The sequence below is a fragment of the Stegostoma tigrinum genome, chromosome 34 (genome assembly GCF_030684315.1).
Source record: "Stegostoma tigrinum isolate sSteTig4 chromosome 34, sSteTig4.hap1, whole genome shotgun sequence".
Taxonomy (NCBI): Eukaryota; Metazoa; Chordata; class Chondrichthyes; order Orectolobiformes; family Stegostomatidae; genus Stegostoma; species Stegostoma tigrinum.
Window position 1 is genome coordinate 5,426,040 of NC_081387.1, and position 26,504 is coordinate 5,452,543.

At 44.2% G+C, this 26,504-nt stretch overlaps 1 protein-coding gene across 2 annotated transcripts; it reads right to left on the reverse strand.

The window, feature by feature from the left end:
• Positions 1–19,440: 19,440 nt before the first annotated feature.
• Positions 19,441–24,364, reverse strand: LOC125446593 (beta-2-microglobulin-like). Of its 2 annotated transcripts, XM_048520288.2 has the most exons (4): positions 24,196–24,364; positions 22,671–22,943; positions 20,788–20,813; positions 19,441–20,688 (listed from the first exon to the last, which is right to left on the reverse strand). In XM_048520288.2, exons 1-3 carry the CDS (start codon positions 24,245–24,247, stop codon positions 20,803–20,805), a joined length of 336 nt encoding a protein of 111 aa, XP_048376245.1. In that variant the 5' UTR covers positions 24,248–24,364; the 3' UTR covers positions 19,441–20,688; positions 20,788–20,802. The 2 variants fall into 2 exon arrangements, with proteins under 2 accessions (XP_048376245.1, XP_048376244.1); XM_048520287.2 differs by having other exon boundaries at positions 19,441–20,813.
• Positions 24,365–26,504: the final 2,140 nt, after the last annotated feature.

The following is a 26,504-nucleotide window of genomic DNA, read 5'->3' on the forward strand; positions in this document are numbered from 1 at the left end:
TCTGCCTTACATCCCCATCCCTTTTCCTACCTATGTTGTTGTTGCCAATGTGGACCATGACTTAGGGCTGCTCCCCCACCCCCTTAAGGATCCTGAAAACACAATCCGAGACATCACGGGCCCTGGCACCTGAGAGGCAACACACCAACCGTGAATCTCTCTCATTCCCACAGAATCTGCCATCTGTCCCGCTAACTGCGGAGTCCCCAATGACTAATGCTCGCCTCCTCTCTCCTGTTCCCTTCCGAGCAATAGGGACAGACTATGTACCAGAGACCTGTCCCCATGGCTTACCCCAGGTAAGTCCCCCCCTCCATCAGTATCCAAAATGGTACACTTGTTGCTGAGGGGAATGGCCCCAGGGGATCCCTGCACTGCCTGTCTGTTCCCTTTCCGTCCCCTGACTGTAACCCATCTACCTTTTTCCTGTACCTGAGGTGTGACTACCTCCCTGTAACTCCTCTGTCTGTTCGTGTCTGTCTGTAGTGGGGTGGTTTATAATAGAGGAGATTAGAGTTTTAACTGATAGAGTTATATGTTGACAGTTCACTAGAACCTACTTATTTGTTATAAATAATTATTCTACTTAAGTATGCAAACCTAGTCCACACTTTCTGTCAGCCCGTGTCTACAAGGATAGGTCATTTGGGGAACTTTGTATATATCTTGAAATCTTTCATATTTATGAAGATTCTGGTAACAGCATGGCTGATTTCGAGTGTGCTACCCAGTGAGGTGTGATGCTACAGTGATGTTGACACACTCATCATTAGATAGTAGTTAACCTACAATGAATATATCATCCCAGTAATTTTCGGGTCAATAAGGTGCAGCAAAAATGACACACTAATGAGAAGTCGCTAAATTACAGTGAATGTATACAGAAATGACTGCAAAGCCCACAAAGTACAATCCATTGGTTGCACCAAGTAAATACATCGCAACAATGATTATCTACCCAGAACCGTATGAAACTACAGAGAATTGTGAACACAGGACAGTGCATTACGCAAGCCAACCTTCCATTCATTGACTCCATCTGTATTCTCGTTACTTGGAAAGGCAGCCAACATCATCAAAGACCTCTCCCACCCCAGTAACAATCTCTTCCACAACCTCTCTTGTCAGGCAGAAGATACAAAAGCTTAAACGTACAGACCAACAGGTTCAAGAACAGCTTCATTCCCACTGTATTAGACTTCTGGATGGACCTCTCAAATTTCAAATCTAATGTGGATCTTGCTTTTTGTACACCTTCTCTGCAGCTGTAACATTGTATTCCTTGGTCTGTTCGATTACCCAATGCACTTTGTACAGTATGATCTGCCTGTACTTCACACAAAACAAAACTTTTCTCTATATCTAGGTGTAAGTATCAGTAATAAATCAAATCAAAACACAAGCAGGCCAAAAATGGGAGAAATCACTAGAAATTAGCTCTGTGTCAATTTTCCTTGAGGGCTTTTCGCTGTAAGGCCGAAGACATTTCTCATTCTGTCTTTCTAAACCCACCTTATTACCCAGGCACCGATCCCCTATGGTATCCTGCTCAACATATTTCTCACTGACCACTGGTAGACACCTTGGGATTCCTGATGCAATACTACATATAAAACACTGCTGTGCACTGGATCAAGTGATGTTGTTTGGAGTTGCTGTCATTTGCCCCAGAAATGTCTGACAAAGGGGAATTTGACCCCTGCTTTGCAGGCATGTGCTGGTAGATGGGGCAGTGCAGAGGAGGACCATAACCTTCTCCAGGATGAGCAGAGGAGACCACAACAGCAGATGCTGTCAGCCTGTTCTGAGGTTGTCACCAGGTTCGGTGTTATATTCATAGTCTAGAGACTAGCAATCCCCCAAGAGATCAAATCCACAAGTAGGTGTCCATCCTGATGCAGTATCCTTGCAGCTGTAATGAAATGAGAGGTGCCAGTATGCCCCAAAGTTCAACATTGAAGTGCGTAGCTGTTTTGACAATTGAATCAGAGATGTGCCATGAGAACATGGTGAGGCTGGTACGTATTGCATGTCTTTGGATATGGGCTGCATGTCATCACTGTCCACTGTGTATGTCCTGAGATACTATGGAAATATGATTATGGCTTAAATGATGCAGTGAGGGTATGGGATTTCTTCGTTAACTCTGTCTTGCAGGAAGTTTTCACCTTAAAACAAACACAGTAATAATCTCGCGGTATCACAAGCAGAAAATGGCAGAATTTGAGTGACACATGACATGTAAAATGAAAATACAATTTGAGAAAGAAGCCAGGCTTTGAGAACCTTTACATTAGAGATTAGAGATTAGGCAGGATTAACTTTAGAGATTAAGCAGAATAATTCAGGTGTGACTTTTGATCAACGGTCTTATTTGGAAAGTGTTAATGACACCCTGGCAAATTGGGCCAGATCCTCACAGAAAGATTTTATTACATCTAAGGAAGAAACAGACTAATATGAAGTCTGGAGAAATACAGCAGGCCAGGCAACATCAGAGGAGCAGGAAAATTCATGTTTCGGGTCAGGACCCATCTTCAGAAATGTCGACTTTCGTGCACTACTGATGCTGCCCGGCCTGCTGTGTTCCTCCAACCCCACACTGTGTTATCTCTGACTCCAGCATCTGTAGTTCTTACTTTCTCAGAGTGAGTTATAACCCCACTGTGAAGCTCTTCCAAGGATGATCACCTTGAAGAAATTGTCCTTTTCTCTCTGGAAAGACATCAGTGGATCTCTCTCCCACTGTAACCCTCCAGTAATCTCTTTGGTGCTGAAACTCTTCGATCACATACTCAAGCAAACTAGGTACTACAGCCAAATCTCCTTTCTCAGTACCAGCCTATGGAACCAGATCATCCCCAGTGGACACCAATCTACATTCAGGCCATCCCAATTTGGCATGTCAAGAAGGGTCCCGACCTGAAATGTTAACTTTCCTGTTCCTCTGATGCTGCCTGGCTCGCTGTTTGCTCCATCTCCACACTGTGTTATCTCTGACTCCAGCATCGGCAGTCCTTACTATCTCTAGTTATGAAGTCTGACTGGACGAATAGTCTGCTTGTGAATGTTTGGAACTGTGTGCAATGTCTGAACATGCTACTGTTCGGGAAATAAAACATTGAATAAATTCAATTCAGAAAAATGCACACTCAAGTTTCCAAACTTGGGTGATCCAGAAGATATGGAATAGTCCCTTCTGGAGATGCCTCACAAACTAATCTTCTGGATGACTGGTCAGGTACAACAAGGTTCATCACATTCTTGGTGGGAGAGATTAATGAATGTTATCCATTTTCTTGGGATTCCAAGAAATTATAATGGCAGTTAAAAGTACCTCAGCTGCTGAGATATTAATGTTAGTAGAAGCTAGAAATATAGGCATTTATGAATCAAATATTCTGACGGAAATCCTGTACAAGGAACAGTCTGAGATATGTTTGACCATTGTACATTATGCGGATAATCTTTCTCTTTGTTCATTTGACAAAGGGTGCTGCTGAGAAAAGGTTGAGATTTGCCCTTGATAAGGAAATGTTAAAAAGGGATTTCTAAAATAACATGCATTGACTCAAGTCACCAGTTGGCAGCCTGTTTCACGAAACTAAAGGCGTTTGCGTCAAGGAGTAATTGGAAATCCTCCAAGAGGAATGTCTGGTGGTAACAGGAGTCATAAGAACATCAAAAATGCAGCTTTTGTTGGATTGCTTTGTGATTAAACAACATATTGCGTTTTCTCAAATGGAAAAGGGGCATGTGAAAAATATAATTTTGTTATTTTGATCAGTTTTATTATAAAATAAAAGGTAGAATGTGGAAAAAACAGGTTAATTTTCATTAGTTGTTTATCGACTGTTCGTGTGTCTGCAAAGATTTTACATAAAGAGCCAGGGGTGAAATCGATTAATCTAGATAAACAGGGATTGGGATTAATTGATCAATTAATCTGGTGTGTGTCCACACCCAAACGGTAATTTTCCACCTTCGGACCTTGCAGCAAATACCTTTGCGTTGAGCCTCCTCCTCGGTGGTGCCCCCTAGAGATGCATTTTTTCTGCCAGGTGGACAATCTCATCTACTATACACAAAGATAATGGGAACTGCAGATGCTGGAGAATCCGAGATAACAAAGTGTGGAGCTGGATGAACACAGCAGGACAAGCAGCATTTTAGGAGCAGGAAAGCTGACGTTTCGAGCCTATAGACAGCTCCTGTTTTTCAACCGTGAGGGTTTGCACATCGCCCTCAGGCTGCTCCCTGTCTTTTACCAGGACCTGATCAACTCGTGCCAAGCCTACACTCCGGAAGGAGTCGCGGCCATCAATCAGGAATCGGCACCTCCACCATTGCAGTTTCGACCGGCTGTCGGAGGGGAGGGATGTGGCTGTAGGCGCGGCCAGGATCAGGAACGTGCTGGGTGGCGGGGGCCTGGGTTGGATACTGCCACAGGATTTGGCCGGCAGTCGACATGTGGCCCACGGCCACTTCCATCCACCTCCTTAAAACAGGGGTGCTCAGGCCCGACATTGTGCACCAGATGAAGGATGCTCAGGCGTGCAGTGAGATCCTGTCTGCACGATCCCCTGGCCAGACGGAATTTCATATCGGCGCCAGGATCCCGTACCTCCCCCCGGGAGCCTGTGCCTCACTACCTGAGCTGCATCCAGAACACAGGATTGGGGAGGGGCAAAACGGCGGGCCCTATATGGACTGCTGCTGTACACTATCCACCTCTTCTCCTTCACCCACCGCCTGGGCACACCTTACCCTGCCCATTTACCACTAGGCAGCGGGGATCCCCAGTGGAGGGCTTTCTCCGTGGGAGTTTCCCCGCTTATCCCTCAGGGATATGGAGTGGAGGGTGTTGCATGCAGCAGTCCTCTAACCGCAGATTGTGATGGTTGACGGACTCTCAGCCCAACTGCCTGCTTTGCGGTGCTGTGGAGACCGTGGACCTTGTGTATATTGGTTGTTGGTGTTTGCACTCCCTTTTTAGTTATCTAAAAGACCTTCTACTCTACTTTTGGCTGAACTTCAGGCCCACGCTGCTGATCTTTAGGCACCCGGTGTGGAGGGGGGCAGGTGGATCAGAGGATCTCCATGTGGGTCTGCTCCTAGTCCTGGCCAAGCTGCTCATTAACAGATCCAGGCAGAGGGCTCTGGAGGGCGGCATTTACACTAGCTGCCTGCCCTTCTTCCTTGGCTGTGTTCGGACTGGGTATCCCTGGAAAAGGAGCACGTGATGTGTATCAACATTCTCGATGCCTTTAGGGAGAGATGGGCACCCTGGGGGAGTGGAGTGCTTTACTTCCCCCTCCAACTCTAATTTGATTTGGTCCCTACCCTCCCCTTCGTTTTTTTCGTGTTAACATTGCTCATTCCAGCTTGACTTGTTACTGGTTCACTGGCTGTATGGGTGTTTTTCCTGGTTTTGGCAATGTCAAATAAAATTACCTTGTACTTTGTGTTTTTACTGACTCCTGCATTTACACACACACACACACACACACAACATGGCTTCTGGGGAAAATAAAATAAAGTTAAAGAAAATTTTCAACTCTATTTGATTTAGGCCACCCTGAACCCACCACCTCTCTCTAAACTTTGATGGAGTGAAGGGAATGGGTGGAAAAGAGGGAGAGGTGAGAAAGTGTAAGGAAAAGAAAGCGAGTGAGAGACAGAAAACAGCCTGACAACGACATTGTTATGCTGCTTTTATTTAGCTTGGGTAGTGGGAGTTGCAGGGTGAGGGAGGTGACTGGGCCAGCGAGAACAACATCGGGAGGATGACAGTACACAAGATTTACCCATCAACCAGTGATGCTCTGAACTGTGTATTTTCTATTGGTTGATTGGACTCTGAGAGGTGGCACCATGCTCTGAACTGTTTATGTTAAAACTGAAAGCTGACAATCTCCCTGGTTTCGTGACTTTCTGTCATATGACTTCCCAGAAAATAGCTCCCTGAAATCAGAAATCAGGTGACAACCTTAAAGAGGAGTCAGAACCACCTCTTACTTGAGGTGACAATTGAAACGTGTTGAACACCATTGCACACACGCACACACTTGTAATTTCTCACAAATATTATCACTGGCGCTGACAGTCCTACACGCACGCCGACACACATACACAACACACACTTGTTCGATATGCACTCATACATATGTTCCCTCACAAACAAATACACAACCTCTCACTCAGACATACACAGTCACATAGACATAACCTCACACACACACTCACCAATCATTGAATATCACTGGCCAGTACACAGATTCCTGTGCTGGTTGTCTTATGTGTTCAGTTCCTATGTGTCTCTGTTCTAAACAGGACATGATATCTTGGCAGAATGCCTTCAGTGTTAGGACATTTTTACACCTCAAACATTGGTGTGTACTGACAATACCAGATTTTTTTTCAGTATGGCTAAAATGAACAAATCTTCTCAGGTAGCTCTTTAATACTGTCAGGCCATCCCTGGATAATTATCTTTTACAACCCTTCTGTTGGTCATGTACACTTACTCATTGTGACTGTTCACACTGGCCCTGGCCAAAGTGTAGCAGATTATCTTCGAGAAAGTCTTAAACACATGGCCTAGAATATCCTTTGCGGTGGGGTTAAAATTGTTTCAGAGATAGTAGGAACTGCAGATGCTGGAGAATCTGAGATAACAAGCAGTAGAGTTGGGTGAACACAGCAGGCTAAGCAGCATCAGAGGAGCAGGAAAGCTGATGTTTCCGGCCTAGACCTATCAGAGCGTGAATCCAGAGGAATACCATGGTCTCTGTGCCGGTGGTAATCAGCTCAGAGTATCGACCTGATCATCCTGATACCTGGTTTGTATCTGACTTCAAACCGATCACAGACTGTTGACTCATTCAATTTTGCTACATGATCTGTTCCATCACAGTTGGTCCAGTCTGAATCTGGATAGATGGTATTGACCAGGTAAAAGATTTCCAAGAAGCCAAGATGAGCTTGTGTATTGGCATGCTGTATGACCCTACCTATGTACAGAACTGGTGTTCTGTGATGAACTGGTGAACTGGTGGATATGCTGTGAGTTGATCTCTTATCGGCTATATCATGGAGCAACACTTGCTGAAGTACAAATGTTTCATGATGTGAGGCAATAATATGTTGTCACTAGCCACTACGTCAATTCTAGCTCTTGGAGTTTACTTTCCTGCCTTTTCAGGTTATGTGATCTTAATTATTGTAAACGCTTCAGATTGCATTATACTGTCAACATGGTGTGTGAGGTTAACAACATGGAAATCCAAAATTTGACTTTGTCTTGGTTGACTCTGAAGCTTATTAGTATGTATGTCTTTGTTCTTCTTCTTAACACTTAGCCCACTGCCAATGTTATACCATCTTGTTGGTCACCTGTGTCTGTTCAAGGGTCTGACTTGGCTTTTGGGAGTAGACTTCCTGAACATACATGCCCAATGTTTATTGGGGCACAAAGTTATAAAAGAGAGCTGGATAAATTTTCTCTAGATATGACAAACTGCATGACTTACAGAGTCTGTTGATTTGGGGCATTTTGCCTGACTGTAGAGATATCGTTTGTTGCACCTCAGGCATGTAATTGTTACTGGCCTGGCGCTATGGCTTTATACCTGCATCCATCATCAAGAATCCACCAATAATACAGCTCTTCTTGCCCAAAAGATCCATTGGAAAGAGTGTAGTTGGTGTAAAACTCTCCTCCAGAAAAGTTCCACTCATACCCTTTGCTGTGACATCTTCTGAAAGACTCTTGGGATTGCTGCTGATAGGACATGAGTGGGAATGTGCTCATGCTGAAGTTAATTCCTACCTTCAGCTGGTCTTCAAGAAGCGTCCAGATCTTTGCTGAGCCTTTGTGATTGTTCACAAAAAGCTCAAATGTACTCATCTTGAAAAGTCTCCTCTTGCCAATGGCAAGCAAGATTTTTTGAGCACTTTTCTTGGATTCATCCATCACTTGATCTTTAAAATAGAACGCTTTTGTTGTTTGAACGGTTGTAGTTCAGTAGTGGAGCAATGGATATCTATTCCATAATAAGATTTCTGCCATCCATAATTCTGCTTTAAACAGTTGGACTGTACCACCTTTGGCTGTGTGTCCCTGACCTGTGTTCAGTGTAGATTAAAAACTGCTGCTTCTTTAGTTACAGAGATTGTACAATTAATGTTCTGTGAAATTATTACATGTGTACCAATGATTCGGTTCAAAGTGTGCGAGGCTTCCTGCTTTCTGTACGGTCATAGAGTCATTCAGCATGGAAACAGACCATAAGACCATAAGACATAGGAGTGGAACTAAGGCCATTCAGCCCATTAAGTCCACTCTGCCATTTAAATCATGGCTGATGGGCATTTCAACTCCACCTCCCTGCATTCTCCCCGTAGCCCTTGATTCCTTCTTGAGATCAAGAATTTGTCAATCTCTGCCTTGAAGGCATCCAATGTCCCGGCCTCCACTGCACTCCGTGGCAATGAATTCCACAAGCCCACCACTCTCTGGCTGAAGAAATGTCTCCTCATTTCAGTTTTAAATTTACCCCCTCTAATTTTAAGGCTGTGCCCACGGGTCCTAGTCTCCCCGCCTAACGGAAACAACTTCCTAGCGTCCACCCCTTCTAAACCATACATTATCTTGTAAGTTTCTACTAGATCTCCCCTCAACCTTCTAAACTCTAATGAGTACAATCCCAGGATCCTTAGCTGTTCACGATATGTTAAACCTACCATTCCAGGGATCATCCGTGTGAATCTCCGCTGGAAATGCTCCAGGGCTAGTATGTCCTTCCTGAGGTGTGGGGCCCAAAATTGGACACAGTATTCTAAATGGGGCCTAACTAGAGCTTTATAAAGCCTCAGAAGCACATCGCTGCTTTTATATTCCAACCCTCTTAAGATAAACAACAACATTACATTCGCTTTCTTAATTACGGACTCTACCTGCAAGTTAACCTTTAGAGAATCCTGGACCAACACTCCCAGATCCCTTTGTACTTCTGCTTTGTGAATTTTCTCACCATTTAGAAAATAGTCCATGCCTGTATTCTTTTTTCCAAAGTGCAAAACCTCACATTTACTCACATTAAATTTCATCAGCCATTTCTTGGACCACTCTCCTAAACTGTCTAAATCTTTCTGCAGCTTCCCCACCTCCTCAGTACTACCTGCCTGTCCACCTATCTTTGTATCATCAGCAAACTTCACCAGAATGCCCCCAGTCCCTTCATCCAGATCATTAATGTATAAGATGAACAGCTGCGGCCTCAACACTGAACCCTGCGGGACACCAGTGGTCACTGGTTGCCATTCCAAAAAAGAGCCTTTTATCCCAACTCTCTGCCTTCTGTCAGACAGCCAATCCTCAATCCAAGCCAGTAGCTCACCTCGAACACCATGGGCCCTCACCTTGCTCAGCAGCCTCACGTGAGGCACAGTATCAAAGGCCTTTTGGAAGTCTAGATAGATAACATCTACTGGGTTTCCCTGGTCTAACATACTTGTTACCTCTTCAAAGAATTCCAACAGGTTTGTCAGGCATGACCTCCCCTTACTAAATCCATGCTGACTTGTTTTAATCTGACCCTGTACTTCCAGGAATTTAGAAATCTCATCCTTGACAATGGATTCTAGAATTTTACCAACTACCGAGGCTAGGCTAATCGGCCTATAATTTTCCATCTTTTGCCTCGATCCTTTCTTAAACAAGGGGGTTACAACAGCAATTTTCCAATCATCTGGGACTTTCCCTGACTCCAGTGACTTTTGAAAGATCATGACCAAAGCCTCCACTATTTCCTCAGCCACCTCCCTCAGAACCCTTTGGTCCAACTCATTCACACTGAACAAACATCCCAATCTGACCTGGTCCCATTTGCCAAAATTTGGCCCATGTCTCTGAACCCTTCTATTCATTTACCCATCTAGATGCTTTCTAATTATTGTAACTATACCAGCGTCCACCAGTTCCTGTGGCACCTCATTCCATATACGCACCAGCCTCTGCATGAAAAAGTTACCCACAGGTCCTTTTTAAATCCGTCCGCTCTCACCTTAAACCTATGCCCTCTAGTTTTGGACTCCCCCACCCTAGGAAAAAGACCGTGGCTATTCAACCTATCCATGCCCCTCATGATTTAATGACCCCTCTATAAGATTCTGATGTACCAGGGAGAAAAAAATCCCCAGCCTATACAGCCTGCCCCTAAAGCTCAAACCCTCCAACCCTGGCAACATCCTTGTAAATCTTTTCTGAACCCTTTCAAGTTCCACAAGTTCCTATAAAAAGGAGACTAGAATTGCATGTAGTATTCCAACAGTGGCCTAACCAATACCCTGTGCAGCGGTAACATGACCTCCCATACCCTATACTCAAAGCACTGGCCAATAAAGAGTGCCAGGCGCCTTCTTCACCACCCTGTCTGCCTCGGGAGTACACTTTCAAGGAAAGATCCACATTCTCAGCCTCAAGAGAGCCTTTTCTACGAGAGTCTGGTTTTGATCCGGGTTGTCGGAGCATAATGATGAGAAAGATTGCAGATGCTTCCTGAAGGATCCGCCGTATAATCCCGTACAGTCAGATACAATGCTAATAGTTGTTTGCAGCTCTGCTGTAGAAGGAAGGGAAAACTGATGGCAGGAATTCAAACACAGATGCTGAGTCAGAACACCGGAGGCGTTTGACTGACATTGCAGAGCGGTAGCATTTTGCAAGCGACGTTGAGATGTTTTCTTTTACCACGGCGACTGTAGATTGCTGGGGGGGTGGGGGGGCGAAGGGCAGGCCTGGGAGCTGACGAGCTGCCCGAGGAGCTGGCGAATGGAGCAGTTGACGGGCCGGGGATTCCCAGAAACAGCAAGACCCCGCCTTCCCAGGCAGAATGCAGCAGCTTTGTTCAAGCCCAGGCTAATCGGTGCTGCTGTGGAAAGTCCCCGGGACTCTCCACGGTGACTGCAGACAACGCAGGAAACAAAGCGAAAGGGCTTCAAGTTGTTCATTATCACTGGGGCACCGCAGGAGCAACACAACGCACATCCTCCTCTTGCCTACAGTATTATCAAAGCTCCCAGAATTGGCAGGTAGATGACCCACAACGTAATCACCAAGTTTAAAGTCATCGATCCGGCTATCATTTCCGGAGACTATCAGTAAGAACGAAGTGGCGGAATGGAGACAGCGTAGTGCTTTCACTGATGTCCTTCCTGAACATTATGTTCCCACCCGACTGGAGTTATACTGTGATAACAAAGTGTGGAGCTGGATGAACACAGCAGGCCGAGCAGCATCTCAGGAGCACAAAAGCTGACGTTTCGAGCCTAGACCCTTCATCAGGAAAAGGGGGATGGGGAAAGGGTTCTGAAATAAATAGGGAGAGAGGGGAGGCGGACCGAAGATGGATAGAGGAGAAGATAGGTGGAGAAGAGAGTATAGGTGGGGAGGAGATAGGTCAGTCCGGGGAGGACGGACAGGTAAAGGAGGTGGGATGAGGTTAGTAGGTAGGAAATGTAGGTGCGGCTTGAGGTGGGAGGAGGGGCTGGGTGAGAGGAAGAACAGGTTAGGGAGGCGGGGATGAGCTGGGCTGGTTTTGGGATGCAGTGGGGGGAGGGGAGATTTTGAAGCTTGTGAAATCCACATTGATACCACTGGGCTGCAGGGTTCCCAAGCGGAATATGAGTTGCTGTTCCTGCAACCTTCGGGTGGCATCATTGTGGCACTGCAAGAGGCCCAGGATGGACACGTTGAACCTAAGATAACAAGATGTAGAGCTGGATTAACACAGCAGGCCAAGCAACGTAAGAGGAGCAGGAAGACTGATGTTTTGGGCCTAGACCCTTCTTCAGAAATGGGTTCGAAACGTGAACTTTCCTGCTCCTCTGATGCTGCTTGGCCTGCTGTGTTCATCCAGCTCCACACCTTGTTATCTCAGATTCTCCAGCATCTGCAGTTCCTGCTATCACTGTTGAACATCTGTATCTTCCCGCTGGTGTTATACAGTTACTGTTTCACCCCGAACACAGGGAGGTGATGGCCTCATGCTATTAATGCTAAACTATTATTCGAGAAACTCGGCTAGTTTTCTGGGGAGAGCTAGTGGGAACTGCCGATGCTGGAGAATCCAAGATAACATGGCTTCAGATTTCTGAAGAAGGGTTCAGGCCCAAAACATCAGTTTTCCTGCTCCTTAAATGCTGCCTGGCCTGCTGTGTTCACCCAGCTCTACACTGTGTTATCTCTAATTTTCTGGGGACCCGGGTCTGAAACTGTGATGGCTGATGGTGGAATGTCTGAAGTTGCGAATTTAAAGATCATTGGAGGGAAAAAAAGTAGTGGCTCACTAATGTCCTTCAGAGAAGGAAACTGTAGTCCTTACTCTGCCTGGCCTGTATGTCTGTCACTTCAGATCCACAGCAATGTGGTTGACTCTGAAATGGCCTAGCAAGCCATTCAGTTGCATCAATTGCTTCCAGATGGACCATGGGAAAAGATAACAGCAGAAATGCTCCATTCAACCCTGCAAAGTCCACCTCTCTAAGGCCTGGGGCTAGTGCCCAGACTGGGACAGCCGTCTCACAGACTAGTCAAACAACAGCCTGACATGGTCATACTCTACAGAATCATACCTTACAATGCCTCAGCCACCACCATCACCATCCCTGGATATGTTCTATCCAACTGGCAGGGCAGACCCAGCAGAGGTGGTGGCACAGTGATATACAGTCAGGAGGGAGTTGTGCTGGGAGAACTCAACATTGAGTCTGGACACCATAAAGTCTCACGGCTTCAGGTTAATCATAGGTGAGGAAACATTCTGCTGATTACCATATACTGTCCTTAGAGGAAGCACTTAGGATGGCAAGGGCACAAAATGAACTCTGGGTGGGGGATTTCAATGTCCATCACCAAGAGTGGTTCGGTAATACTATTGATCGAGCTAGTCAGGTCCCAGAGGACATAGCTGTTAGGCTGGATCGACAGCAGGTGGTGAGCGAACCAACAAGAGCAAGAAACATACTTGAGCTCATCCTTACCAATCTGCCTGCTGCAGATGTATCCGTCCATAACAGTATCAGTAAGCATGATCACTGCACAGTCCTTGTGGAGACAAAGTCCTGTCTTCACATTGAGAACAGCCTCCTTTGTGCATTGTGGTACTAGCACAGTGTTAAATGGGACAGACTTCGAACAATTGAATAACTCAACACTGGGCATTCATGAGGCGCTGTGGGTCATCAACAGCAGCAGAATGTACTCCAGCACAACCTGTAATCTCATGGCCCAGCATAATCCCCACTCAATCATTACCATCATGCCAGGGGATAAACCCTGTTTCAATGAAGAATGCAGGAGGGAATGCGAGGAGCAGCATTAGGTATAAATCACTAGACAGGACTACTTGCACGCCAAACAGCATACACAACAAGTGAAAGAGTTAAGTGATCCCACAACCAATCATAGAGTAATACAGCGTGGAACCAGGCCCTTCAGCCCAATCTGGTCCATGCTGACCATGGTGTCCACTCAGCTAGTTCTGATTGCCCGCATTTTGTCCATATCCCTTTAAACCCTTCCCATCCGTGTACCTATCCAAATGTTTTTTAAATGTTGCTATTGTACCTGCCTCAGTCACTTTCTCCGGCAGCCCATTCCATACACGCACCACTCTCTGAATAAAGGAGTTGCCCTTCAGATTCTTCTTAAATCTCTGTCCTCTCAGCTTAAACTTATGCCCTTGAGTTTTCTCTGAGAAAAAGATGATATGCATTCATCCTATCTAAGCTCCTCATGATTTTATACACCTCAATAAGATCACCCATCATTCTCCTGCGTTCCAGAGAATAACGTCTTATCCTGGCCACCCTCTCGCTTTAACTCAGGCCTGCTAGCCCTGGCAACATCTTTGCAAGTCTTCTTTGCACGCTTTCCAGTTTAACTGTGCCTTTCCTATAACAGGATGACCAAAATGGTACATAAGACTCCAAGTTCAACCACACCAACGACATATATAACTGTAACATAACATTCCAATCCCTATACAGTCCTGTCACATTCAGTTGTGAATGGAGGTGGACAACTAAAGAACTCACTGGAAGAGGAGGAGGCTCCACAAAATATTCCCACCCTAATGATGGAAAAGCCCAGTACACCTGTTCAAAAGATAAGGCTGAAACATGCACAGTAGTCTTCAGCCAGAAGCACCAAGTGGATGATCCATCATGGTCTCTTCCAGTGGTCCCCAGTATTACAGCTACCAGTCTTCAGCCAATTCGATTAACTCAGCATCTAATCAAGAAATGGTTGGAGGCACTGACTACTACAAAAGCTCTGGGTCTTGACAACATTTTGCAATAGTATGAAGACTAGTGCTCAAGAACTTGCCACTCCCCTAGCCAAACTGTTCCAGTACAGTTACAACACTGGCATCTCGCCTACAATTTGGAAAATTGCCCAGTTATGTCTTGTTAATAAAAAGCAGGAAATACCCAACTCAGGCACCACTCTACTCTCAATTGTCAGTGAAGTGATGGAAGATATCATCAATAGCACTGTCAAACAGTATCTGCTCAGCAATAACCTGCTCAGTGACGCCCAGTTTGAGTTCTACCAGGGCCACTCAGCTCCTGACCTCATTACAGCCTTGGCCCAAACACGGGCAAAAGAGCCGAGTTGGAATGATGAGGTGGGAGTGACAGTCTTTGGGGAGGGAATTCCAGAATTTTGACCCAGTGACAGTGAAGGAATGGCAATACATTTATCAACAATAGATTAAGGCTGCATTTGACTGAGTCTGGCATCAGGGAGCCCTAGTAAAACTGGAATCAATGGATATCGAGGGCAAACTCTCTGGTGGTTGGATTTATACCTGGCTCATAGGAATATGGTTGTGGTTGTCAGACACCTCAGTTCCAGCACATCTCTGTGGGAGTTCCTCAGGGTAGTGTCCTTGGCCCAAACATCTTCCACTACTTCATCAATGAGCTTTCCTCCATCATAAGGTCAGAAGTGGGGATGTTCACCGATTATTGTACAATGTTTAGTACCATTCATGAGTCCTCAGATACTGAGCCAGCTCACATTTAAATCAAGCAAAATCACGACAACATTGAGGCTCAGACTGACAAATGGCAAGTAACAATCACGCCACTCAAATGCCAGGCAATGACCGTCATCAATAAGAGACTGTAAGTATCCAGTCTCTCCCAGTAATGTGTGATCAGTAACATTGATCATCACTGTCCAATCTGTCCAGTTATACATAAGAACATAATAACTAAAAGCAGGAGTAGGCAGTAGAGCTCTGTCGACCTGTTCACTATTTAGTACAATCACGGTTAATGTCATTTCTCCCTCAACTATGCTTCTTCCCAGCTCCCCATCATCCTTCAACCCCAATTACTAATTGAAATCTGTCTATCTGCTCCTAAATTTACTCCATGTTTCAGCATCACAGAATTTGCACGTCGTGAATTATACAGATTCATGACCCTTTGAGAGTATCCATTTCTTCTCATCTCTGATTTAAATCTGCAGCCCCTTATCCCAAATCTCCCAAAATGTCAGCTTTTGTGCTCCTAAAATGTTGCTTGGCCTGCTGTGTTCATCCAGCTCCACAGCTTGTTATCTCTGACCACTCAATCTAGATTGCCATAAGAAGAAACATGGTCTACTTTGATAAACCCCATTGCTTGGTGTTTGTGTTTGGCTAGTTTAACCCCTATCCTTTAATGCCATGGAAATCATGCTTGGGGTAGGTACCTTGGTACCTCATCAAACTGCTGCAGTCTCTATGGTGCACGGTCTCCCAGATTGCTGTTTGGAAGCACAATTCAGAAATCATGGACATGTTGGAGGCGGAAGGAGAGGTTCTGGACACTGTGCAGACCAGACACTGGATGCTGTGCTGACCAGACTCTTGGACGTGGTGGAGAACTTACCTGAATGGGAGGCTGCTGCTGCAGCACACACTTCTCTTCCTTACCTTGGCCTGCAACCTGTATAACCTTGGTGTAACATTCCAGCTTCAGCAGCTGATTTCCCCAACGGAGAACAGTCTACAAAGGGAGGCATTCCCTCATCCCATTGGGCTGGAGGCTGGTGCACACAGCAGTCCCTTGTAATAAGTATTTGAGTACATTCACTGAGTGCCAGCCCATATGGGTTTTTTTTGGAACCTGAAGGAAATTTTGAATGGTTTCATTTGCAGCCAGTTGTTTGGTCATTTTAAAGGGGCTGCTTTTAAAATTGTGGCTGCATTCTGTGCCACACAGTGGGGTGGGCATATTGAAGGGTCTCATCATGGGCCTGCACCTAGGTATGGCTAAGGCGGTCATCACCAGCTCCAAGCGGGAGGATATGTTGGGGTCGGAGCTCTTGCCTGTGGGCCCCTCTTCCCTGGTTAGGCCTATCTTTGGTTGCAAATGGAGAAGGTGCATGCAGAGTGCCCCAGCACAGCAGAGGTCTGTAGGGACTGGTGGGACCTTTAAGGGCTTGTGTACATCAGACACCTTGGTTGTTGTACTTGATCTAATTTTTAATGAGTTTCTATTGATCTTTTGAATTTTTTTTGTTAAATTGCTCCACCTGGCACAGTCTAACCTGCTTAAAGCTCAATTAAAGAACAGAACAGAAAGTATCTGAGCTTTCCTGACTCTTTCTCTCAGTTGAACATCTTACCCTTCACTCCCAACCCAAGACAAACATATTCTACCATTGCAACATGGCAGCTCCAGTATCACTCAATCTTCCACTGGGGACCTTAGATGACCAGGAACTTTGAAAAAAAAGTGTCAAATCCATTACATATATACGCAGAGGCCCATTCTCCCGTCTGCCTGGGCTTCCTTCGAACCCAGTTTCCAGCCATTTATCTATGTTCATCAGGCCAATTGTGTAAAATTGCTGCTAGTCAGACAAAACCTGATGTTTTTATAATCTATGTTGCATTTACTTTTAGAACTCTTGAATCCCTACAGTGTGAAACTAGGCAGTTTGACCCATCAAGTCCACACTGATCCTCCAAAGAGAATCTACCATCCTACCCTTATCCCTGTACCCCTGCATTTTCCATGGCTAATCCACCTTGCCTGCTCATTCTTGGACACTATAAGCAACTTAGCATGATCAATCCACCTAACCTGCACATCTTTGGACTGTGGGAGAAAACCCATACAGACACAAGGAGAACATACCAACTCTACTCAAATGGTTGCCTGAGGTTGGGGTCAAACCCAGGTCCCTAGTGCTGTGAGGCAGCAATGTTACCCACTAAGCCACCATGCTGTCCGGTAATCTGAACGATTCCAATGTACCCCCATATTCAGCCCTCCAGGGACTTAAACTACATGTTCCTTGACCTGCACTGGCAAATTGAACCACTTCACAAGTTTAAAATTCTCACTCTTGTATTTTAATCCCTTCATGGCTTCAGTTCCCCCCAAATTAGACCATAAACTATAGATAATAGAACAGTACAGCACTGTACAGCCCTTTGGCCCATGTTATGCCAATCTATTATCTTACCAAGATCAAACTACCCTGCATACCTTACATTTTCCATCTGCCTATCTAAGAGTCGCTTAAGAGTCTCTAAAGTATCTGACTCCACTACCACTGCTGGCAGCGCATTCCACACGCCCACCATTCCCTGTGTAAAGAACCTACCTCTGACATGTCCCCTATATCTTCCTCCAATCACCTTAAAATTATGCCCCCTTGCCATAGTAATTTCTGCCCTGGGAAATAGTCTCTGGCTATCCACTCTACCTATGCCTCTCATCACCTTGTACACCTCTATCAAGTATCCTCTCATCCTCTTTGCTCCAATGAAAAAAGCCCTAGCTTCCTCAACTTTTCCTCATAAGACTTGCCCTCCAGTCCAGGCAGCATCCTGGTAAATCTCCTCTGCACCCTCTCTAAAGCTTCCACATCCTTCCTATAATGAGGTGACCAGAACTGAACATAATATTCCAAGTGTGGTCTAACCAGGGTTTTACAGAGGTGCAGCATAACCTCACAGCTCTTATACTCAATTCCCCTACCAAGGAAAGCTAACACACCTTATGCCTTCTCAACAACCCTAGCAACTCAGGTAGCAACTTTGAGAGATCTACGGACATAGACACCAAGATCCCTCTGTTCCTCCACACTGCCAAGAATCCTGCCATTAACCTGTATTCTGCATTCAAATTTGACCTTCCAAAATGAATCACTTCACACTTTTCTGGGTTGAATTCCATCTGCCACTTCCTTGCCCACTTTTGCTTCATGTCAATGTCCCGTTGCAACCTACAACAGCCCTCCACGCCGTACACAATTCCACCAACCTTCATGTCATCAGCAAACTTACTAACCCACCCTTCCACTTCCTCATCCAAATCATTTATAAAGACCCACTCTGCTAATCCAGTCTGCTCTTCCACTTCATCATGGCTGATTTGTTTCTCAACCCCATTCTCCTGCCTTTTCCTGTAACTCTTGATCCCCTTACCAATCAAGAATCTATCTATTTATGTGCAAAAATGCTGTCAATGTCTTAGCCTCCACAGCCATTTATGGCAATGAGTTCCACAGACTAATCACCCTCTGGCCGAAGAAATTCTTCATCTCAGTTCTGAAGGATCAACCCTTCACTCTGAGGATGGGGCCTCAGATCCTAGTCTGTCCTTGCTTTTATCACCTTTTCCTGTCTTACAACGTTTAGAAATATCTGTTTTCAAATGTTGAAATTCTCTCCATCTCCAATTCAAGTACCATATCTTAGGAGAGATACCTTCAACTTGGTCGGCACAACATTGTGGGCTGAAGGGCCTGTTCTGTGCTGTACTGTTCTATGTTCTATGTTCCAACCCTCTAAGCTAAGGAATTCCCTCCCCGGTCCTCTCTTAATTCCCTTTAGACCTTCCTAAAATCATTCTCTTTGGATGAAGCTTTTGGACAAGCACCCCCATGTCTCCTGATGAGGCTTTAAGTTAAATTTGTTCAATAATACTTTTGTGAATTGCTTAGGGTACTCTATCAAGACTGTTGGAGTGATGCTGTCTGTCCTGCCGTGCAGCTCTACACTGTGTTATCTCAAGGTGAATAGCTGCCTTGCCCCACCCTTTATTGTTAACACAGCTTTTTCTTATTAAAGATCAGAATAAAACAGCAACAAATAACTGGGTTTGTGTATTGCCTATGTAAGTTGTTTTGGTGTGGATTTTTTTTCATATTTATAAGTTGATAGCTGAAGACTTGTAAACATAATTACAAACAAAGGAATACAAACACTTCATGCATGAAGACATAATGAATCATCACCCAGCTCTTTCTGATCAATTACCTCTTAAACTTGGACATGCAAGTATTTGGTGAATAATGTGAGAGTAAATGGGTCAGTTTTTTGTTTCCAGGGTTGAATAGGCTTTATAATTAAGGCAACAAAGAAGTAAGGAAGTAAATTTTATTCATTCCGTTAAGTATATCGAGCATAGCAGAAAACATTGCATGTAATCACATTGAATGAGAATTACATAGAATGTAATTATTGCTGACAGCACTTTCCTTATCAAATCCCACAATTCCCACTTGCAGAGATGCTTAATAATGATGTGAAGAACAGACTCTCTAAAAAAAATTAATCTATGAGGTGGTGCTAATCTTTGTATTACGCTGAGTCCAAATGTTAAAATTGCAAGGTTCCAGCACCTCGAGGTCAAGATTACACACTGCAGGATTTTCCAGGATAAATCAGGAAGATGGAATGGAAAGCTAGTTGGGAAAGAGGTTTGGTTCTGACTTCCAATCCCTGACTGTAAGGACCACAATTGACTGTGTCTCTTACCATATGTGAAACATATTTAACACAGTAGGCCATAAGATGCATGTCTGCTCTTCAGTTCAAAAGAGCAGAAGCCCCAAGTCTAAAGCAAACAACAATGGCAATTCTTCAGTTTTTTTTTCAAATCTTCAAGTTTTACTGTTTCTATCGTTGACAAGTCTTTCACTCATTTATTGAATTTTCTAACTATAAACCTCACTGAGAGTCTCACAGTGATGTTACGTTTGCACTCATCATTTTTTTAAACCCCCAATTTTCCATATTCCGAACATGGTGGAAGAGTTGGAATGGCAATTTTGGAACCACCCAGTCACAATTTCACACTTCATTGGCCAATGCATGTAAAAGGTAAAGTCATCTTAGACATATACAAAATGTCTGAGGAATAAATTACATAGATTGAAGAGCCTGAAGGACACTTATTCCCCAACAGGTAAATAAATTTTAGATATCTTAATAAAATCATACTACTGAGTCTTTCAGTGACATCACATTTACAGATTCAATCTTAACTGGCCTTTTACTTTTTTTTTACTCCCAATTTTTAATATTCCGAATCTTGTGGAGGAGTTGGAATAGCAATTTTGGAACAACCAAGTCAGAAATTCACACTTCACCAGTGAATACAGGTAAAAGCTAAAGTCCTCTCAGACATGTGCAAAGATCTGAGGAGTAAATTACATAGATTGAAGAGCCAAAAGCAAACTTATTCCCCATCAGGTAAATAAATTTAAGATATCTTATAAAATTGTACTAATTTGTTGAACATTTTACATTTGAAGATAGTTTGAAAGAAATTGATGTGATCCTCAGAAGTGGTTGATTGATTCAGTAGCTTCACTATGTTGTCGATCGACTGCAAAAAGAAGAGAAAAACACAGGGGGTCGATTTGCAATCTGTGCTGGAAATGTCCGCTCAGTAATCTTTGCTGTTCATCTGAGAGTCACTGCTTACCTCTGTGGTGACATGCTAGTAGGCATCTATGGTCAAAAACAGAGAAAAACATCATTAGTCTATGACTAGAACTTACAGCTATCCACCTGTCGACCAGGCTTAAATACACATACAGGCAAATGGGAATGGCTGGTTTGAAATCCGAGGTCTGTTTAAATTGCTCTCTACTATCATAACTGTCCCATGATAAACTGATAGGTGGGTGGCGGTGATGTATAATCCAGAAAGTCTGACTAATGGTTTGGGAACATGGGTTTGAATCTCTCCATGATAGACGTTGAAATGTGATTTTATCAAAAATATGAACAAAGAAAAGCTGACCTAAAGTCAATCATGTATCCATTGTCAAGTGTCACAAAAATGCAATCCGGTTCATTAATGTCCTCCAGGGAAGGAAATCTGAGATCATTACTTGATCTGGTTTACAAGTGACTCGAGACCCAGCGCTGTTGTCTCTTAGCTGCATGCTGGTAAATTGGGGATGGGCAATAGCTATCCAGCATCACCCTCATGCCACAAATCAATATAAATGAAGAGTTGTTAACTAGTCAATGTCTAAAACTGAGTCTACAACACACCCAGAGAAAAGTCAAGGCAACTGCTAGTTTTGGAAAATTTTGTGAACTATAGATCCAAGAAGCCATAATAAGATTACCTGTTTCTGCTGATACAGTTCACATGTGCACTTATAGGAATGCCTGGCTGAGTTCCAAGGCTTACTAATTTGTTTATTTCAGTAACAGTCTGTACTGTCAGTCAGAACTGCAGTATTTCCTTTGTTTGTTTTGAAAAGCTTTATGAGGTTAAAAATAAATTTTTCCTTCTTTGATATAATTTGCCTATGTCTATACTTATTTGGACAAAACTATAAAATATCAAGTGCAGTGAAGTTCGCGTTATTGGTTCGTACTGCTGCCTCACAGCAGGAGGGACCCGGGTTCAATTCCACCCTCGGGAGACTGTCTATGTGGATTTTGCACATTCTCCCCGTGTCTGTGTGGGTTTCCTCCAGGTGCTCCGGTCTCCTCCCACAGTCCAAAGATGTGTAGGTTAGGTGGATTGGCCATGCTAAATTACCCATAGTGTTCAGGGATGTGCAAATTAGGTGGGTTACAGGGGGATGGGTCTGGGTGGGATACTCTGAGGTTTAGCGTGGACTTGTTGGGCTGAGGGGCCTGTTTTCCACACTGTACGGATTCTGTGAATACCACCTGACTGATATTTCTTCAGGATTGTGAAAACAACTGCTTTTCTTTAAAGAACGGTCATCTTTTTTCCTATAAACTTCTCAACATTTGCTACTATTATACAATTTACTGACTCACTGCACACTGAGTAGAAGGGCCATGGGAATTGGATGGGTGAGATTGTGAGCGCCAACTGCTACAAAGTCCCATGGAATAGAGGGGTCCTTTTAATGAACCCACTTCAGCACTTGACCACCTCCATGTTGCCTCCAGCATCGGCAGTTCCTACTATCTCCATGTTGCCTCTGATCTGTTTCCAGAGGCGGCAGATTTGCATAATCCCATGCCCATCTCCCCAGAATGAACACTGATGTAATGAGGTCAATCATTACCAGGCGGCTAAAATCTGATCTGAGCTGCCTGCAACAATAGTAAAAAAGCCTGGTGCATGTTCTTCACACTAGAGTGTAAGTACACTTATAATTTTACAAGAGGATCAGATGGATTATGCCCAGAGCAGCAAATATTGGGAGTGAATTACAGTATGCAATCTAATCAAGTGTTGTGTCAAATGATCAGTGAAAGAGAAATTCTATGTGTCTGATTACGTTTGCCATTGATGAAGTTATACCAACAAAAGGAGAGAGTGATTATGGGAGAATGTGTGTTCGACATGTTAATATACAGATTTCTTACCAAGCTGCACCACTTTTGATTCGTCATTGTGGGTCACCCTGCAGGCATACTTGACTCCACTGTGTGGGGTGAACTCCACATGACGAGTTAGTTTGAAACTCCAGTCGGACTCAAAGGACAGGTCAGACTGGGTGGTATTGGGAATGATAATTCCATTCTCCAGCAGCTCCAGCTTGATGTTGGGGGGGCTGAAATTTTTGACATGACAGAGCAACACGTTGGGTTCGCCCTCCTTCATCATTTTGTAGGTATACACCTGTACATTTGGAGAACCTAGAAACAGAGCATGGATAAAGAGTTGATACAATTCAAGAGCAGTTGCATTCAAACCCATCACCAGCACTGAGGAGGGGGGGGGGGTCCCCCTAGATACCACCAGAGGTTGGGAGTATGCTAGATGATGATTGGGACTGCTTGGTCCGAACTTCTGGAACAAACAAGATCATTCAATCCCAAACTCTGGGAGGTATCTGTTCATTGCCTGAGATCTCTCATTCCCAGACTTTGGGATATATCCATACTCTAACTGAGATGGTGCAATCTCAGTCTCTGGAAAACATTTATGTAAAAGACATTGATCTCTGATCTTCACTCTCTGAGAGATTTATTAGGATCTCCTGGTCACAGTCTCCAGATTTCTGTCCAGTGACTGGGCAAAAGTGGGAACATAATAGACATCTAAACCAACAAAATCATAGAATGGACAGAGGTGGGACAGAGGCTGTTGAAAAAATACAGAGAAGAATGTCAAGAAATACAAGATACCAAAACAAGATTGAATAGTGTGGGATGGAAAATGAAAGTAAAAGTTTAGACTAATATCTTAAAAAGATAAAAGTGACATGGTTGCTGGACATTTAGAATAGGAAGAGAAAATGCTAGATATTTTAGAAGAAAGTTGGTATTTCTTTTTTTGACTAATGGTCATTGATCTGAAACATTAACTCTGCCTCCCTCTTCAACGATAACAGCCCGGCTCTTGAGAATTTCCAGTATTTCATGAGGGGAGCTGTAGGTTTGTAGAAATTGAGTTCTGATAAACCAAGTGCGCAATTTTCATGGTACGTCTGATCACTCTCAGTTAGAAACTCAATCTCCTCAGCCATGGCTTTCCTGGTCAAACTCACACAACTTTACAAACCCACTGACATCCTCAGTCAGAAGAAAACTATCGTGAGGTCAGCAGCCGCGATATCCAATATTCTCTCGGAAAAATGCAAAATAGGACCCTGAAACAAAGTTCAAGACTCGACCTCCTGTGATCTCCCCTTTCGGAAACTAAGGTGCTTCCGAGGCATGATTGTGAACTGGAAGCTTGGTTATTTACTGCTGTTAACAAGGGTCAGTCGCCCGAGGTTTAATTTTAAAAATTGGGAGGGGGGGGGGGGTAGGAAGAAAGATTAAGAGTATGTGTACTGGTCAGAGAAGCCAAATAACCATATCTGAGGGTGAAATTATTTTATCAGCTCTTAAGAAGCGTTGGCGCCCTCACTCCAGGATCTCCCCAAACAGCAGGCTCACTTACCGGCCTGGCTCAGAGCCACGATTACGGCCAGGATGGCCAGCTTCAGCATCATTTTTGCGAATTTGATGTTAACGCTGGGATTACTTCTATTCAACGTCCAACAGCAGATCTCTTCTAGTACCTTCTGCCCTTCACTTCCTGGGGTCCTGGTTAATCTGCCGCAACTAGCCGCCCTGCACCAATAGAAAAGAGTCCTGCCCCGCCTACCCTATCCGTTGCAGCCAGTCGCAAAATCCGACCTCCCCTCTATCATCAGTCTCCGGGTAAAGGATGTCTATACAGTTTGAGAAACGGGCAAGACAGTGGGCGGTCACACAGCAGGGGTGAAAGTGAAACTCCATCCACCAGCAAACGGCTGGATCCCGTATACCTCATGATCAGATGTACGGGACTGGTGTTCGAGAATCATGGAAGCTGGTCACAAAAAAAAGTGACAGACAGACAGATTCACAACCACCGAGTAAATTACTCTACAGAAACAGGCCTCTAGGCCCATCGTGTCAGGGCTGGTTCTCCGCAGAAACAGATCATTTGGCCCATTTCTGCAGAAGGGTCCCCACCTGAAATGTTAACTTTCCTCCTCCTCTGATGCTCCCTGGCCCGCTGTGCTCCGCCAGCTCCATGTTGTTATATTTGGCCTCACCGTTTCCTTATTGCCCCACAATTATTTGTCTCCTCAGAGTTAGCTGAATTCCCTTTGAAAAACATTCAATCTGCCTCCATACTCTCATTCAATCCATTCCTGATCCAAACCATTGGCTACGGAGGAATAAAAGGCAATCTCCCCCTCACCTCCCCCCCCCCCCCCCCCCCACCGTCTACCAGTCAATACCCTCTAGTTTTCAATCAAAGGTAACAGTTTCTCTATTATTCTTTCCAGGCCTCTCATGTTATTGAAAATCTCAACGGAACATCCTCTAAATGGCATGGCAAGGTGTAGAGCTGGATGAACACAGCTGGTCAAGCAGCATGAGAGGAAGAGGAAGGCTTACGTTTCGGCCCTAGACCCTTCTTCAGAAATGGGGGAGGGGAAGGGACTTCTGATATAAATAGAGAGGGGGAGGCGGATAGAAGATAGATAGAGGAGAAGATAGGTGGAGAGGAGACAGACCGGTCAAAGAGGTGGGGTCAAAGATCCTCTGAGTGACTCCAACTTTGCCAACCTATCCTTGCAACTGAAGTTCCTCATCCCTGGAATTGTTCTAAATAAATATTTTCACTCCTTCAAATGTCTTCATAACCTTGCTAAAGTGTGATATGCCGATTTAACACAATGAGGGTAAAACAAATCTCCTTTTACAGTTTACCATAGCTTCCTTTTTTTTGTACTTTATACTTCTTAAAGAAACAAGATCCCACGTGCTTTATTAGGCAGTTTCTCCACCTATCCTGTCACCGTCAATAGGCGATACGCATATACCTCCAGGACTCTCCCTCTGTTCCTATGCCTCCTTTAGAATAATTTGCTATATTTTCTACTATCTTGCCTCGTTCTTCGTCCCAAAATGTAAAACTTCTTGCTTTTCTGCATTGAAATTCAGCTGCCACGTTTCTGTCCATTCCATCAGTCAGTGTCTAATCCATCAGTATCCTCCTTTCAAATTGTGCCGAAGTCACCTAAATATGAGGAATACGTCTCTTGAAATAGGGTATGTGTGCACAGAGATAAAGAACATGTACACTGTGAACATTGATACTGTGATAGGAAACGTGTACACTGTAAACATGTGTGTTGTGAATAGGAAATGTGCCCATACACTGTGAGCACATAAACTGCAACAGGGACCACTGTAAAAAATATATACCGTTATAGGGAACGTGTACATTGAGATACGAAGTATGCATGCAGTGGATATAGACTTGGGAAATGTGAACTGTGATATGGAATCCATAGATTTTTTAATAAAAGCAATAAATTGTGAGGTGCGGGGCAAGTGAAGCTGATTTTCAAGGGGGTCAGAATGGGTCTAGAGAAAACAAACTGAAAACATGTTCAGATAATTGAAGAGATTGCAGAGGAGTGGGAAATATTTGAGAAGTGCGAAAGCAAAACAAATGAGCCAGTGAGGAAAGAAGATATTGTAGATGACGGACACTTGGCAGAAACACAGATTTAACATTCCAAATCCCAAAGCTTTTCTATAGGCATTCAAAATATTGGATTCAAATGTTCCAATTGTTTCTCTCTCTTCAGATGCTAGACTTGCTAAGATTCTCCAGCACTTTCATGTATTCCTTAAAGCGTAATGGCCACTGTGATAGAATATAGGGATATGAGTAAAACTAAAACTTCGCAAAAGGCATACACT

Excerpts from the sequence above, each read along its gene's own strand:
- LOC125446593 (XM_048520288.2), bottom strand. The coding sequence starts at position 24,247 with ATGATGCTGAAGCTGGCCATCCTGGCCGTAATCGTGGCTCTGAGCCAG. Across the intron at positions 22,944-24,195 it reads CGTGGCTCTGAGCCAGGCCG|GTTCTCCAAATGTACAGGTG; the intron begins GTAAGTGAGCCT and ends CTCTGTTTCTAG.